Raw genomic sequence first — 17,950 nt, 5'->3', positions numbered from 1 at the left:
CCAATGCGAATACGGTACTTGTGTAGTTTCACGGCGCCAGCTTTGCTCGCCCACACTGCGGGCTCGCCACGCTATCTAAAATCAACTCCATGCCAACGTGGATAGTGGGGGTATGAACTTAAAAGCTACTTTATTTTAGATAGTTTGTGGCGAATTCTCTCTGCACATTTTACATCTGCCCCCTGTAGTGCACATGGTTTTGTCCATCTAAGAAGGAATTTGTCAGAAAGATTGAACCAAAATAACCCCCTATGTTACTGTGGCCGGGATGTACTAAAAAGAAAATGCGGTAAAACAGGGGTTTTACCGCATTTTCCTATTTACCAATACCCGTCCGCCCCATCTTCGCCTGGCAGGGTATCGCCACCCTCTGGGTGGCGATACCCTATAGAAGCCTGTGGGCTTCTATCGCCACCAGTCGTCCGCGTGCCCCCCTCCCGTCCTCCTTTGATCTCCTCCTCCCCCAGCAGGTGTCACAGCCGGGAGGACATCCGGCTGCAGGGGGGAGGAGACGCAGGGGGACACTGACAGCCGCCGGGATGTGACGGAGACCCCCGCACAACACATTACAGGTATCGCGGGGGTCTCCGTCACCGCAACCCAATGCTAGCAGCATATGTTAGTACATATGCGGCAGCATCGCGGCGGCTGTCAGACGAAGGGCGGCGATGTATATTAATACATCCCGCCCTATGTCATACCCTCCAACACGACTCATTCCATTAGGTACAAAATGCTCTGCTCCTGGACTTCCCTCTTAATGTATGATTGTCATCACCTGTGCTGAAACACCTTTCTCATCAATTAACTAGTTCAACACAGGTGACGTCAATCATACATTAAGAGAGCAGTACAGGAGCAGAGCATTTTGTACCTAATGGACGGTCGTGTTGGAGGGTATGCTATGTTACCATAGCAATTGCTACTGGATGCAATATTGATTATCGGTACTTTACACATGCACAAATGGGTCCTGTGGTGAAGGTATCAGGACAGTAGTTGATTGCTGCCATCTGTGGTTGGGAAGGAGATGGCCGTGACCTCCATTTTCCAAAATAGGGGCGGGGCAGGTTCCACCTTTTAGGGGGAGGACAGAGGCCAGGGATCTCTATTGGTGAATAGATTTCCTGGCCACTGTGGCAGGCAGATTGCACGGTACCATAGTTAGTCCAGTGATCCCATACTGTGTCCTAGAACACAGGTCAGATCACTAGTGCAGCAGAAGGCATTTGCCTGTAACAGAGAATAGAGTATTACCAATACATCACCTCCAACCATATTTGCATTAGGACAACAACAAAGGAAGGCACCGAGGTGCCTGTTGGGGGTCGGTCCCTATCACCAGCGCTTTTTCAGGAGAATAGGAAAACACACTATCACACTTCCCTTAGAAATGAATGGCGTTCCTCTTCTCCGTAAATGAATAACCTGGGTTAAAATAACCAGCATCCCGTTCGTCACTGCACGTATCGAATTCCCATACAATATCACCAGTCTCCCTCATAGGATGAAAAGAGAAATATATGGTGCAGAACAAACTTTTATTGAGGGACACAAATAACACATAAAATGGCCAGGAGATGTAAATGGGTGGAATTTACCGCAAGATGTGGAGAACCAGATAGAATCGGCTCTCAGTTGGGCATGGATGCGGCGATCAAGTCCCGGGTAGGTCACTGCAAACAGTCCAACGAGCAGGCAGGTAAAGTCCACTTCATAGAAATCCCCTGGTAAAAGAAACACAGCTACTCCGACGCGTTTCGGACACTACCAGTGTCCTTTTTCAAGGAGTGTAGCTGTGTTAGGTAAAAGGCAGTTTTTATAGGTGACTGATTGCTGAATATTCGCGGGAGCCGGCTCCGTGGACTTCCGGTTGCGGAAGAACACTTCCGGCCGGGTGACACGCATGAAACCTGCGAGTACTTCCGGTATTCGCTTCCTGTATATTGACACGCATGGACGCTGCGTGAAACGCTGTGGTATTCTGCATAAGTCCCGCTTCTGATGTAAATGGACGGGGCGATGCACATCATTTACATCGCCCCGTCCATTTACATCAGAAGCGGGACTTATGCAGAATACCACAGCGTTTCACGCAGCGTCCATGCGTGTCAATATACAGGAAGCGAATACCGGAAGTACTCGCAGGTTTCATGCGTGTCACCCGGCCGGAAGTGTTCTTCCGCAACCGGAAGTCCACAGAGCCGGCTCCCGCGAATATTCAGCAATCAGTCACCTATAAAAACTGCCTTTTACCTAACACAGCTACACTCCTTGAAAAAGGACACTGGTAGTGTCCGAAACGCGTCGGAGTAGCTGTGTTTCTTTTACCAGGGGATTTCTATGAAGTGGACTTTACCTGCCTGCTCGTTGGACTGTTTGCAGTGACCTACCCGGGACTTGATCGCCGCATCCATGCCCAACTGAGAGCCGATTCTATCTGGTTCTCCACATCTTGCGGTAAATTCCACCCATTTACATCTCCTGGCCATTTTATGTGTTATTTGTGTCCCTCAATAAAAGTTTGTTCTGCACCATATATTTCTCTTTTCATCCTATGAGGGAGACTGGTGATATTGTATGGGAATTCGATACGTGCAGTGACGAACGGGATGCTGGTTATTTTAACCCAGGTTATTCATTTACGGAGAAGAGGAACGCCATTCATTTCTAAGGGAAGTGTGATAGTGTGTTTTCCTATTCTCCTGAAAAAGCGCTGGTGATAGGGACCGACCCCCAACAGGCACCTCGGTGCCTTCCTTTGTTGTTGTCTTGTAGCCGCCACTGGGAAGAGGCGGAAGGGGTTTGTCAGGTTCACTTGACACTAGCAGCTGGTGGAACCATCCACACCATCTTTTTTCTGCGCAGGATTTGGTTGTCCTGAGTTGAGATCACTTGTCAGTTGTCCATATTTGCATTAGGCCCAATAACTAGAGGTTCTATGTAATTGTGTTTTCTATGTATATATTATAAGTTATAACTTGGATATTTTCATAGAATTCCAATGACTGGATTATACAATTTAGAGGAAATAGGTTTCTATAGTAATTGAACAATCTTCGGCAGTGTAAAATAAGAATAGGGTAGACGTTATTGACTATGCACCATGTAACATACATATCCTGCTTTCTGCTTAAACGTTATGGGACACCAAAAGCAGAGTGTATTTTGTGGTTAAAAAGGAACAGCAGCAAATGCAGGTTGAAGAGTGAAAGCTATGACAGTGATATTTCCCTAATGGAAGGGTTACTGGAAGCCAACGTACAGAGCGAGAGGATTAGTTCCGTATTCCATGAAAAACAAATGATCTGATTTTGTCTCGTGTCACTTCTCATAGATCAGTCATCACAATACAGCTTACCCACTATGTTGTATATTGAAATGATTTGGACAGTTGTATTCATGTCACATGCTATTTGTCTCCTCGTGCCATTCTTACTGTGTATTGCTGGCAAGAATAAACCGCACATACATTATTAAACAATGTATAGTCAGATGCGTGAATAGTGCCACAGTATTAACTTCACAACAAAAAGGTATTCTTACTAAAACGTTCCGAATATTTATATTGGTATTATAATTAAATGTCTCTACTTTGGATAAACTATTAACCTCACTACTTTTTAATCCTATCTATCAATCTATCGATCTATCTATCTATCTATCTATCTATCTATCTATCTATCTATCTATCTATCTATCTATCTCTCTATCTATCTATCGGTATGCGGTCACTAGGTCGACCTTTTCCCATGTTGACCATTTACATGTCAACATATTGCTTGTGTCAACCTTTTGACCATGTTGACCGAATGCATGTCGACCACTGTCATGTGTCGGCCTTTTGCCTGTAGACCAATAGTAGTCAACCTTTTGACTGTCTATTTTTTAACTGTCGACTCTATGACCTGTACCCTATCTATCTATCTATCTATCTATCTATCTATCTATCTATCTATCTATCTATCTATCTATCTATCTATCTATCTATCTATCTATCCCTTTGTATAAGGGACATTGGGATTTAAAATGCAATAAAGGGATTGCTTCCTTTGTATTTTTTCTTACAGCTGAAAGCTCTAGGGAGAATCCCGTCTATTCAGACGTAAAAAGTTTTGATGTCAGGCAACAGCTAAAAAGTGGATCAAATTACGTGAACGTTTTCTATATTTATCTGTGTGATTTAATGCTGGGCAGAGGGTTTAAATGGCATCAAACAGTTGGTGTGAAGTAGAGAAGTGCAGTTGCTGTATAGCTGTTGAAGAGTAACACATCCGAACAGTTCTAAAGTATGGAACTCTTTGAAACCAGTCCCTATTTCTTTCAAGATCAGCGATTTTATGACAATGAAAATTATTTTTCTGCACGGCTTCCTACATATGAACAAACCGGATTTCAAGACCGCGGGTCAATGGGCATTTGTTCTGAAGGGGTCTTACTGCAGGGATCAGGGATTGAAGATAAGGTCTCGCCGCATCCCAGTGTAAGCCAGCAAGAACATTGTCCGGGTCAATGCTTGCCATGGGCCTGCAAGATGTGCAAACGGAAAACAGTGTCCTTGGATAGAAGACGGGCGGCTACTCTGAGGGAGAAACGCCGGTTAAAGAAAGTAAATGAAGCCTTTGAGGCTCTGAAACGAAGCACTTTGTTAAACCCTAATCAGAGACTTCCTAAAGTTGAGATCTTGAGGAGCGCCATTCAGTATATAGAGCGTCTGCAAGCTCTTCTGGCTTCTCTGAACCAGCAGGAGAGGGACCAAAGAGATTTGCTGTACATTAGTAACGGATCTCAGCGGGTGGTAAGTAACAGTGTGTATGGAAAAGCAGCATAACATAGAGACTATAGTTTAATATTTGACACTAATATCTAGTTATACATCAATATTCCAATATACAATTTAAACATAACACTATTATGTTATTGTACACTTTACTAAAGCAAGGCTTTTAAAATCACAAAAAAGCCTATACATATGTATATATAAAATCTACGGACCGAAAATATGTGTAACATTAAAATATATACCTGTTTAGCTACAGAATGATGCTAAGTCTTCTTTTCTACAATGTGACCTTGACACTGCTCATCAGTGGGACACTGCATAACAATGCAGGCAGTTCAGTGTGAGTCAGTGTTAAAGTAATGCTGGGTACACACCAGAATGATTTGGCCTCAATTCCCCCAATTTCAATGCAATCTTGATCAATTGTATGTAAATTGGGCATGTTCCGATTTGGTCATTTTGGGATCCTACCTACCTGCAGTCAGGATTTGTAAAATATCCATTCAACTGGATACGGATCATAATCAGATCGTATGCAGATCAAATGCAGATTGTGTGCTCCAACAGATTGTACAATCGTCTCACGATCTGCTGACTTTACTTCACTTTAGTATTTTTATAGTTTAAAAATGAAAAAAATATATATAATTAAATAAATATGACTAATACTAAAAGGTCACAAAAAAGTATTTTTATACATGTTTGTAAAAATAAGCCCATATGCATAACAAAAAAAATATTTAAAAAATTGAAAATAAAAAACTCTATACAGGTTAAGCCTCCAGAAATGCTTGGTACCAAATGTATTTTGGATTTCATATTTTTCCATAATTTGGAATATTTGAATACCGAAATAGAGAATGGTACCCAAGTCTAAACAAAGTAAGCATTTACTGTATGTGTCATACGCACCATATACACACAGTCTTAAGGTAATTTTATACAATATTTTTAAGAATTTTGAGCATGAAAAGAACTTTGTGTACTTTGAACCATCAGAAAGCAAAGGTGTCACTGTGTTAATGGCGCTCAAAACATTTTGGATTTCGGAATAATTTGAATTTAAGAAAAATGACTAGCTAATATTATAATATCGCTCAGTTTCCTGCAGTAATATTTTTATGAAGTACTAAGATATGCTTGATATGACTCAATTATTTATTAATAAACACATTGGGGAACATTTATTAAAATGGGAGTTCTATTTAAGATGTTGCCCATAGCAAAAAATAAGATTTTACTTCTTATTTATTTAGCACATTCTAGAAGATAATAAATAGAGAAAAGTTCTGTTGGCAACTACCCATCTTCAATAAACTTCAATTTTAGTAATTTTACCCCAAAATATATTTATATAGCATTTTATTGCTCTTCTAATTTATATTTAATAAAGCTGACCATATACATCCGTTGTAATGTGGAATATATTTATGCAATATAAAGGACTATTACTACTACTTTTACTGTTACTAATATGACTTATACTGTCATTACTATTAATATTACAATTGTATCAGTTAGAACAGTGAACACATAATCAAAGTTAAGCTTTTCACAGTTTCATTACCCAGAAGGCAGCAGAAGGGCTGTCATACTGTATGAACCGATGACAATTACTGTATGTTGGTTACACACATCACTGTCATTAAGTTGCTCTCCCCCGTTCTACAGCTGAACAGCACTTCAACTACTTAAATATGTCAGTGCTAATAGGTCTTACGTGCGGCCTCATAACCTCCTGAACTAATAAACGCCATATGGTCACTTGGTAGGGAACGAGTAGCTGCTGAGAGTGACATGGAGAAGGGGTAGAAGCAACAATCCCCCTGAGGTGCCAGCAATTCATATTGAAATGACCACCCAAGCAATGTTTCTATCAGTTACTTTGCTAAACCATGCTAGTTGACAATGTAAATACAATTACAATAATAATTAAAGTTGCTGATATTTATATATATATTATACATGTTTCTTTATGTTTCTTTTTTTATATAATGGGGATTATTTAGAAAAGTTTCAAAATTCTTTATGGTAGAGTTATTGTGAAGTTTTAGCGTTTAGTGCATTCATGAGTCTATGGAACTTCAATGCTCTGCGATTTGAACTTTATACACTGTGCTATATGAACTACAGAAGATTTGATCTGCATAAGATTTGGACTAGACTACAATATGTGAGTACATATTGTGTGATTCCCTACGCTGGGTGTGATTTGAAGTAGACATGATGCGATATAGTACAAAAATACCTGCCTGCAGTGCACACACTATTTTGCCTTGTGATATGGACTTCACGGGAGCGCACATCGCATGGCAAAATAAACACGTGTGATTTGAACTAGACGCCATACGATTAAACTAAAATGCTCAAATCCCATGTTAGAATCCCACCATGTGAGGGCAGTATGTTGTATTTACTTTGCCAATGCAACAAATGCAACAAATATAGTACTTAGTAGTAGTACTCTTGGTGCATTAGGCATATTTGCACAGTTCTATGAGCCTAATTCAGACCTGATCGCAGGAAAAATTTGTACTCAAAATGGGCAAAACCATGCTGTACTGCAGGGGGGCAGATGTAACATGTGCAGAGAGAGTTAGATTTGGGTGAGTTATTTTGTTTCTGTGCAGGGTAAATACTGTATGGCTGCTTTAATCTTACACTGCAATTTAGATTTCAGTTTGATCACACCTCAACCAATCTAACTCTCTCTGCAGATCCTATGTAAGTAAAGATGTTTCAATGATAAACCGGTGAACAAATAATTTACTGGATGGATCATTAGACAATACACAAAACTAAAACATTGTTAAATATCCATATTCAAGCATTAAGGGAAGTTAGTCATCTTCATTTGCCACATATTTTTTGGTAGAATGTTTAAATTAAGCTGGGTACACATAAGACAATATGGGGGAAATGTATTAAGATGTGTATTCTACTTCACATGTGATGTTGCTATGGGCAACCCATAAGAATCTATTTCCTATTTATTTAGCACCCTCTAGGACATAGTAGACAGGATCTGATTGCTTGCCCAGATTCTCTAAGCTTCAAAAGCGATAAAATGGAGAGTGATAAATAGCCAGCCAATCAGCTCCTGTCTGACATTTTTCTGTGACATGGCAGGTAAGAGCTGATTGGCTGGCTGTTTATCACTCTGCAAATATCACTTTTGAAGTTTAGAGAATCTGGCCCTATATATTGTTCCAATTTTTCAACAGCTCATCTACTGTATACACAAAATAGCTGCAACTAAACAGTAGTCTATTTATCAATGTTGACACAGTTTACCAATATATGTCCAATAGGCAATGCAGCTAATCTGGAACCAGATCAGTGGAGTACATAGCATGAACCAAAGCCCTACAGTCTCTCACATTCAGCACAGTTGCAGAGTGCGCTGACCTCTCCTACTGTACCTATTGTTTCAGGTTCAACTCCATGCTGTAGCTGGTGTCTAGTACCCCTTTCACATTGCAAACCCGGGTCCATATGTCATCAACCCGGCAATAGCCCAGGTCCAAGGTGCGATGTATAAGGCATGCAGTTTTGAAGCAAGGGTGTGACAGGTTTTTGTTGTCGCAGCCTTGTTTTCACAAGAAAATGTGCTGTCTTGGTAGATTTTGTTGCGCCTTCCAGAGGCAGGTGAAACAAAATCCCTGATAAGTTATGGCTCATAACAGAAGGCTAATTGGATAGCCCCTGGTGAAACAATCACATGTGGTACATTCCTGCCGGTAATTGGATACCCCAAGAAGTCTGGAGTCAGAAGCAGTGGCAATGCTGCATCCAGTTGATCGCTGTTTGAAGTGTATTTAAGCTTTTGAGGCTCACAGCACATGTGTACCTACTGATAGGACTTAGAGGCGCTGTACAGAATCAGACACATGGTTTGTGAAGTTTAGCGGGTGTTTCTGGGTGGAAAAAGATGAGTGTCTAAGTAAATGTATCACTAATAGCAGGTGCTCACATAGGAGACCGTACTCGTTGGAGAAAGTACACCTTCACTAGGGCTCACGCATGTTTTGAGTGTTTGTGGCTCACAGATGGAAATGCACTATTTCAAGAAGCTGTAAGTGGCATCTCAGTTTTGTGAAAGCAGGCAGTGGCATTAGCATAAGACGACCTATAGAAAAAGACCATGCTGCGTCTGCATTGCTATACAACATTGTGTTCATGCTTAAGAGGTCCTAATAGGAATGGGACGGGACTGTAGAAGCTACTGATCCACCATCTGAGAGGGATTTATACCTACTGATTTTTATATTTCCTATATATTGATTTTTATAGTTTTAGGGGGACTCGGTGCTACGATTCAGTGTCCATGTCGACTGTCGACATTCGGGTCAAAAAACAGTGAAAAAACCCAATGTCAACCTTTTAACTGTTGACCTTGCCCATGTCGACCTAATGCTTGTGTCGATCTAATGACCTGTCGACCTAGACCCTCGTCAACCTAGACACATGTCCACCTTTCTGCTTGTCGACCAATGGTGTTGACCCAATGCTTCTTGTAGACCTAATGATTCATACACCTCTGCAACAGTGATCTGTCTTTCAGGGAACTAGTGTAGGTACACGTTGTATTCAACTTACGATATATGCAGATGACATCCTTTTATACATTGCGGATCTCCAACACAAACTGCCTTTAATTGGAAAGTTTGGCGATATCTCTGGCTTTTTAATTGTCTCACTGACCTATATATCCAAGCATTATGTACGTGTCTGTGTTTTGCATAAAGTTTGAGCTATAAAAACGCCTATATATTGGGCAGTATTCAATACTTTTTGCAGGCTGTGACAGCGAGCAGTGCTGACTGCTCGCTGTCACAGCTCGCATGGGCCAGTATTCAACTGACCCCCCTGCACACACTATTTACAGTGACGTGGAAACGGCATGTGCGGCCGCTAAAACAGCAAGACTTGCGGCTAAATGCAGTCCCTGCATTAGCCGCGAGCCTCACTGTTTTGGGGAATCCTCGCTGTCAGAGGACAGCGAGGATTCCCCCAGAACTTTGAATATGGTGAGTTGCCGGTGCAGGGTTAAATGGTGAGGGCCGCTTTGTTCCTCGTCAAACCCCCTCGCCGACCGCATTGAATACGGTCCATTGTATAAGATGTCCCTGGAAGTGTCTTGTTAGATGCCTTGTTATATATTGCAAATCACTATGTATATTGTCTCTTATGCTTAAATCATATTCTTATGTCTTACAAAATCGTACACATTGTTTTTTGCTTCAATAAAAATACTCTAAAACATTTATTAAGAAAAATTGTTTTCGTATAAGGGAAGTTAACACATCAGTCTCTATAGTTCGCTAACCAAGAGAGCATAGTGGTTTATATATCAAGCAGTAAAAAGAGTAGAGATGTTGTCCATAGCAACCAATTAACATTCACCTACAATATTATACAATGTTCTTGATAAATGTCTCCTCAAAGCTGATTGGTTCTCCACTGGTCAATTTATCCACTGTTTTTATTTATTTCTATATGCAGTGATGACTCAGTGTTAACATTTCACCAAATCTATTATCATGTGATAATCGCTATACTTTCCCAAAATTTAGGACATGAGTGGTGATTAAGGAAAAAATGGGGGTATACTCGAGATTATGTAGCTCAGAGTAGAATGGGCGCCTAGTGAGGTGTTATGTCAAGCTGCTCCAACTCAAGGGGGTGTCAGCCCCTTATGGTATGTGTATAGGGAAAAAAGAATATAATGTGGAGCGCTAAGGTAGATCAATTGGATAGTACAATATAACAATTTATTAAAATTTAAATAATATACATAAACAATATCAATGTAAAATATTAAAATCAATACATGTGTATTATTAATAAATGAAAACACAAGAGGTATTAATTGGATGGTGCTAGAGTTCATATATATATATATATATATATATATATATATATATATATATATATATATATATATACAGCATGTAGACCGGCACTCAGTATTCTGCAGACCCCTTTTCCTTAGGGGGTTAGACAAGTGCCGAGGTGCCTTCCCAAGAAATGAATATGCAGTGGGGTGTTCCCTATCCAGGAACCAGGCGGCACTCAGCGGACTTCACAAAAGGTGCAAGAAGTGTTTATTTCAGCATCAACGTTTCAAAGCCGATGCGGCTTTTTCATCAGGATAAACAATCATGTTTGTTTATCCTGATGAAAAAGCCGCATCGGCTTTGAAACGTTGATGCTGAAATAAACACTTCTTGCACCTTTTGTGAAGTCCGCTGAGTGCCGCCTGGTTCCTGGATAGGGAACACCCCACTGCATATATATATATATATAGCGTGGTGTAGAGGGCGGCACTCGTCAGACTTGTTTAATGCAAATAAAAGCCTTTATTTATCCGACGGCGTTTCGGGTAGAGACCCGTTTTCAAGGACATACGTATGTCCTTGAAAACGGGTCTCTACCCGAAACGCCGTCGGATAAATAAAGGCTTTTATTTGCATTAAACAAGTCTGACGAGTGCCGCCCTCTACACCACGCTACATATCGGACCAATCATCCTGGGGAAGGCACCACAGCATTTCATCTTCTGCATTAAGCGAGTGCCGGACCATCCACTCCTATATATATATATATATATATATATATATATATATATATATATATATATATAGCATCCACAACACTGGTGGAACGCATATGCGTGTCACAGTCATACCGTGACACGCATATGCGTTCCACCAGTGTTGTGGACGCTATATGCACGGTGCAGGGTGATTTCCGCCGGCAGGAGACCACACATCCGGAAATACACACTCAGTGAGAAGTGGAAGTGAGATGCGTTCCACTTACCGGAAACTGGCGCATGGCGTGCGTTCTAGCCGGCGGTGATCACCTTTTTATATACATCTCCTAGCGTTCCATCCATTAAGGTATTTATTTGGTTTCTCATATTTATTATTATACATTTAATAATACTATAGGTCTGCCTCCTACTATTAAACTATGAATGTTTATCTACAAACACACATGTTCTCAGATCAATTGGATAATGGATTAATTATGTAAATGTGTATTTCCTGTTGGTGGTTATATATACCTAGACCCACTTACCAAGTGCCATACCTTTGAGAAAATCGTAAGGCTACGACGAAACATGTTAGGCAGCACTTGTTTCTTCTAACCTTCAGACACTGAAGGCAACTGGACACTCTGCTGCTCAATACTCCAAACATGAGTGGTGATTACTCTAACCTACTGTATGTGCTAAGCTAATGCCTTCATGTAGATATGTACACATGAAGGCTTTGTGGAATATATAATACATTACAATATATGTAATTGCAATTAGGCAAGGAGCCTAATACATGCTCCGCTGTCACATCAGGAAAGTGTTCCTTCCCGCTAACAATACCAGCAGTGCTCTTATATTACAGTATGTGTAACAACAACAATCCTTATGTTTCTTAGGGTTTTACAGTAGGTTACATTTTTTGTGACAGTTTTTCAAATCAGAGCTCCTGTATTTGTATTTATTTAAGAAATGGTAGCCATTGAACATGCTATTACAGGTTGATTATCCCTTATCTGAAATGCTCGGGACCCCAAGCATTTTGGATAAGGGAGATTTCCATTTTTTGTAAAAAAAATTTAACATACAGATGGAGCCCCTCCAGCCGCCAGCTCCCCCCAGGGGCTTGAGCGCCCCGTGGCAATGGAGCTTCCCCCGGGTCCCCGCTGCCTCCCCTCGCTGCCCCGACCCCGCCCCCCTAACCCTGCTCGTCTCCCTGAAGCGGAGTGAGTGTGAGATGCATGCGCCTCCCGGTTTTAAAGGCATCCCTCTCCACCAGCGCTCGCCAGAGGGGAGGTGCTGGCAGGCACCGGCACTGAATGAGAGGGGCTACATCTGTACTTATCTGGTCCCCTGGTGGTGCCCCGATGGTCCCTCCGGTGTCCATGGTGTCCCCTGGCGTCCAAGGGGCTTTCGGGATCCTCTTCAGCGGTCCCAGGGGGGCATTGCAAGAGTTTACAGGCGCGCCGTGACATCACCGGTGCCCGAGCATTCGTGCAATGCACCCCTGGGACTGGAGATGCCACTGGAAAGGATCCTGAAGCCCGCCGTGGATGCCGGGGAACATGGTAAGTATGAAAAAAGGGGCAGTGGAGATAAAACAAAAACAAAAAAAACCCCGGTTTTTGGAATATTTTGGTTTTTGGATATACGGAATACTCAACCTGTACTACTAACGTCAAAGGCAATGTGGTATATACCCAATTACTGCATGAAAATTACTGTCATATGTAAATGAAATATTTTTTTGTAAAAATGTTTTATTTCAGATTTTTCTACATGTCATATATATATTCTTTATTCTTTTAGGTTTCAAGTGAGTGTGGATCAAATTCCTCATCTTGCAGCCCAGAATGGAATGAATCGGATTTTAGTGGCAATCAAAGTGGTAAGTTGCATGATAACATGGGCCCTTATTCAGATCTGTGCGGCCGGAGCCGCACACGGTGCTCCGGCCGCACAAACCAATCCCCGCCCACGATACGGATCGCCACGGCCGTCCGTACACGGACGGCTGGCGATCCGCAAGAAAATGGTGGGGCGTACGCCTCCACCATGGAGGGAGCTGCCCCCTGCATTCGATGGTCGGCGACCATCGAAGGCAGGGCCGCACGCCCCACCAGGTCCCGCAAGCTGAGACCACACGGACAATCGTCCGTGTGATAGCTTGTATGGGGGCTGAGAGCTGACATCCGGCGACGTCAGCTTCCCGCCCCCATCACTGGCGTCATACCCTCATTAGCATGCATACGCCCCGCGTTTGCATGGGAACGCCCATGAAACGCGGGGCGTATGCATAGGGAAATGAGGGTATGAAGCCCCTCACGCCCCTATACGCCCCCTTTGCGGCGGACGAACTACGTCTGCGGCGAATTGGGCTGCACATGCGCAGATTGACCTCTGCGCATGTGCAGACTGAAAACATCGGCGGTACGGCCGCACGCGGGCCGTACCGCACGATTCAGAATAAGGGCCGATCATGTAAAGTAGTCATTAGTGGCCTGCGAATGTCATACTCTACATACTTGTAAGGTAAAATGAATGATCACTTCTGTATATTACATTCTGTACTGTACTGCCAGCCTACTCATACATAGACATTGTCACTGCCACTGACAGAATATAAAAATGTCAATAAGGGAAATATTTTTAAGTATTCAGTAATTAAAAAACAATGTACTATGCCAGAGGTTCCCAAACTTTTTTGAATCACGGCACCCTAGAGTATCAGAATGTTTTTCAGGGCACCCCTAGGACAAAGTTTGTTACCAAGAATTAAAAAAAAGAAAAATTAAATGAAATAAGTTGTGCTTAAATGTCATCCTTAGGTTCGGTTATGTGGTGAGGAACACGATTCACTTCTGTTTCCCCACATATTTTATAATTGGAAGCCCCAAGCACTGATTTTGCCAATTTCATGGCCATAAATAATTTGAATTAGTTCGGAACCACCAACCTGAGGCACCCCTGCAAGTGCTCCGAGGCACCCCAGGGAGCCTAGGTGCACAGTTTGGGAACCACTGTACTATGCAAATTAAGCATGGCCTAAAGAACATTGCCTTGTTGTTTCACCTTAGTATTAGTCATCCAGAAGCATGCTCACATTAAAACAGGGTTGATAAAAACCCATCTATGTATATATAAAAGGCTAACCTCTCCTCACCTCTATGAGGTCAAGTACTGCCAGTGACCACTACAGGCCACTTCACGGACCAAAGTGAAAGCAATTTTTGCAGGGACACTGATCTGTTTTAGACTTGTTGGATATGGAGAGAGGGAGCTGTGAAGACAGGTATTTAAGGTAATGTAGGAGCTGATAGGGACTGGGGTGGTGTGGAGATATTGTGGGCTAAAAACTGTCACAGTTCAAAAGTGAAACTAGTTTGCAGTAGCCGTCGGATTATTCTATAAGATTATAATGTGGACAGAAATCTTACACATGTGCACCAGGTGAAATAATTAATTTAAAGAAGGCCATGGGAATAAAATGAATACACTGCATGAGAAAATAAAGTGTAAATTAATTGTTTTTCCAGCAAAGGTCAATAATACGTACTTGATGTTAGTGGATTAAATAAGAACAGAAATCCCTTCAGGCCCTCAGCTTCTGCATTACAAATGATATGCACTGTTTAAAAAATCACATGCCCCTAATAAATGATTTGTGAAGGTCATACTTGCAGTAATGCACACTAATGCACACCAACAGAAAGTGCCAGCAAAAGCACAAAGACTAATAGTCAGCCTTGTATTTGAACACAGTGACCCAACAATGAGGACATGCAGTTTTTTAAAAGTCCTCGTTAATGTAGAAAATAAATTAACTGGAGATGTTAATGTATTACCAATAAAAAAAAAAGTGGCTTTATCGTTTTACAGTGCTGTGATATCCATCCTCCCGTTTTATCATAACAAAAAATAATGAAGAGAGTAACTAAAGTTGCTTGACTTTTTTTTCAAAACTTATTTTTTTATTGAAGCATGACAAATGAACAAAAAGTTCAAATACGTTCATTCATTCATGTATACAGTATAACACACATCATGAGCAATTATCCATTAAGGAAAAAGCAATAACATGTTTCACAATATTGACTGATGTTGTCCAAAAGAAAAGTCAAATAGTCTAGTGCGGGCCGTGATCCATGCCAACCATTGTCCATTCACCCAAGAGAGAAAAGTGAGTAAAATCATGCTGAAATTCTTATTTCAAGAGGTATAATTATCAAGAATCAGCACTGCTTATCTTATTTGTTATGCCCTTCCAGTGGCGTAACAAAAAAAAAATGCGCGCCTCCCCGCCAGAATAGTTTTGCGCCACCCTGACACACCATGCCTCACTCCTCCATCTGCTACCATCATGTAGGTAGCCAGGACCTGCAGATCTACTTGTCTGCTGTCCCGGCACTCCTCCTGATACCATTCAAAAAACAGTTAATAAGGATGCTAGAGAATGGCCGCTGCCTCTATACAGACAGTTAATAAGGGTGCTAGGGAAGGCTGCTGCCTCCTCTAGCATCCAAATAACAGTCTGCTGTGAGGGGTTGGCCATTTTATGAGGGACACTTTTAATGGCTGCAAAATGAGCACCAGAACCGCGGACAAGTAGATCTGCAGGTTCCAGCCGTGGTGCAGTAATAGCTCCTGCAAATGAAGACCTAAGGTGCCCACACTTACCCAGCCCCTCTAAGCCAGGTCTGCGGTAGGCTATTGTTACCCCACTGAAATCTTATATTGTCACGATGCTCATCTTTCTTGTGATACTGGCTGACAATAGAATTACTGCTTTACTGGCCAGTGTATGTCCCATATGCACATGTTAAGATGGTGATAGTGACAGGAGGATAGCCAACTGAGGAGGTAATGGTTTGTTCCTGATCTATACATTATTACCAGCCTGGGTAATTCTTAAAAATAAGGTAATTCTCATATAATAAATAGACCAATGAAACCTGTAGTGGTTAGCCTGCTCAAAATCACTGTAATGATGAATAGTTAAAAAAAAAAAACCCTGCACTTTGCTAAGATATTGGCTGTGGATAGATTTTCTTAAAGGCTCTAAATCTAACTCCATCTTTTTCTACTTTAGAACATCTTCTAAGTGATGATTCCTCTGAGCAACGTGACATGACTTCACTGACTTCCATCGTTGACAGCATTACATCTGGAGACGTGTCTTTAAATTATACTGAGCAGCATCTTGGGAATTAATTCCAATGCATGGACGGTTGTACTAGAAGGACCTATATCATGTTTTCAACCTGAATGACTATGTATTGTTTTGGACCTCCTGTAAGCTAAAAGAACATCAAGAGCATGATTTAATGGACGTGTAGTCTTGTAGTACCCTTCGGTTTAGTGGGTACAAAGTGTTTAGTGACTTAGTGAGGGAAATTTGGAATAGTACAATTGAATACATATAAGATCTAAATTTGGCTTGTTCAATCCTATTCCTTAAGGATATAAATTAAAAACCAATAAAGCCCTTTCTGCGGATTCCTGTGTCCTGTTCCTGGAACCCTATGTTTGCTATACATGGATACTATGAGTTCTGATGCTATATATAGAAGTCCAACACTTAACTGGCCAATTACTATACATTTATAATCATTAATTTAAAATGTAAGCTCTTTGGGACATGGAGCTCCCATTTAGTTGCATTAATACTGCCTAAATGTCCATACTCTCCAACTGTACCCTTTTGGCATATACAGTATCATTTTTTTAATGGCCTGTACCTTTTTTGGGGTCTCCAACTTTTTTGGGGTCTCCAACTGCCTATAAGAAAGGGGGCTTGGCTATGCCGCCTTTACGAATTTGTACCAGTTTTTGCTCTTTAGATGTTGGAGGGTATGAATGTCCATGTAGTCTGCACTTGTTGTTCAATGCTCATAGCTTGTCATTTTGTAGAGTGATGTTTCCTGCACATTGGTGCTACTACAAAATCAATCTTAAGCATATACATATACGGTGAATACATGATCAATGCCATTTAGCATTTTGCAGCTGTTCCTACTGCATGAAAATCCCTTTGATCTATGTTGACTTACAAATTCTAGACATTAGACACATTTACCTACTGTATATACTTTAAAATGAGAGTGCCTTACCGTTGTAATACTGTACTTCTAGTAAAATGGGGAAGGGGCAAAACACAGAATCATAGGAAATAAAACATGTGAGAGACAGAGATTGAGAAGCAAATTATATAGAAAACTACCTATTTACAGTATAAAGTACATTCATCTCTAGAAATGACTCACTATGTAATCTGCACTTACTACACATTTCGGAAACACTGCCAAGAAACTTTAATTTAATTCATTTTTTTTTCAGAGTTTATTACACGTTAAAGGCAAACCAGAGCTAGTTACAAATGTTTTATGATTTTTAAAGAAAATAAATTGCAGCACTAAAAAAAGCTTTTTGTAACATTACCTTAATACTTTTCAAAGCCTTTATCGACCTCCCACTAATGTGGGCTGGACAACTGTGTATTAAATAAATAGGTACAATTATTGACCATTATCCCTTGATGAGCCATATTTAAGCAACTGTCCCTTAATGTGGTCCTAACAAGGAAAACTTATTTAATAAATTATTAAATTAAATATAATTACACC

At 41.1% G+C, this 17,950-nt stretch overlaps 1 protein-coding gene across 1 annotated transcript; it reads left to right on the top strand.

The window, feature by feature from the left end:
• Nucleotides 1-4,291: 4,291 nt before the first annotated feature.
• On the top strand, nt 4,292-16,538 carry MYOG (myogenin). The gene is made up of 3 exons (XM_083171040.1): nt 4,292-4,798; nt 13,137-13,215; nt 16,417-16,538. Exons 1-3 carry the CDS (start codon nt 4,292-4,294, stop codon nt 16,536-16,538), a joined length of 708 nt encoding a protein of 235 aa, XP_083027166.1.
• Nucleotides 16,539-17,950: the final 1,412 nt, after the last annotated feature.

The sequence above is a fragment of the Crinia signifera genome, chromosome 2, assembly GCF_055691185.1.
Source record: "Crinia signifera chromosome 2, ASM5569118v1, whole genome shotgun sequence".
Classification (NCBI taxonomy): Eukaryota; Metazoa; Chordata; class Amphibia; order Anura; family Myobatrachidae; genus Crinia; species Crinia signifera.
Note: the sequence above shows the minus strand (reverse complement) of the source record. Positions and strands in the feature narration are given on the sequence as shown.

Bases quoted from the DNA above. Each gene is read 5' to 3' on its own strand.
- MYOG (XM_083171040.1), top strand. From the start codon at position 4,292: ATGGAACTCTTTGAAACCAGTCCCTATTTCTTTCAAGATCAGCGATTT. The intron at 4,799-13,136 runs GTAAGTAACAGT...TTATTCTTTTAG, and splicing joins GTAACGGATCTCAGCGGGTG to GTTTCAAGTGAGTGTGGATC. The intron at 13,216-16,416 runs GTAAGTTGCATG...TTTCTACTTTAG, and splicing joins TTTTAGTGGCAATCAAAGTG to AACATCTTCTAAGTGATGAT.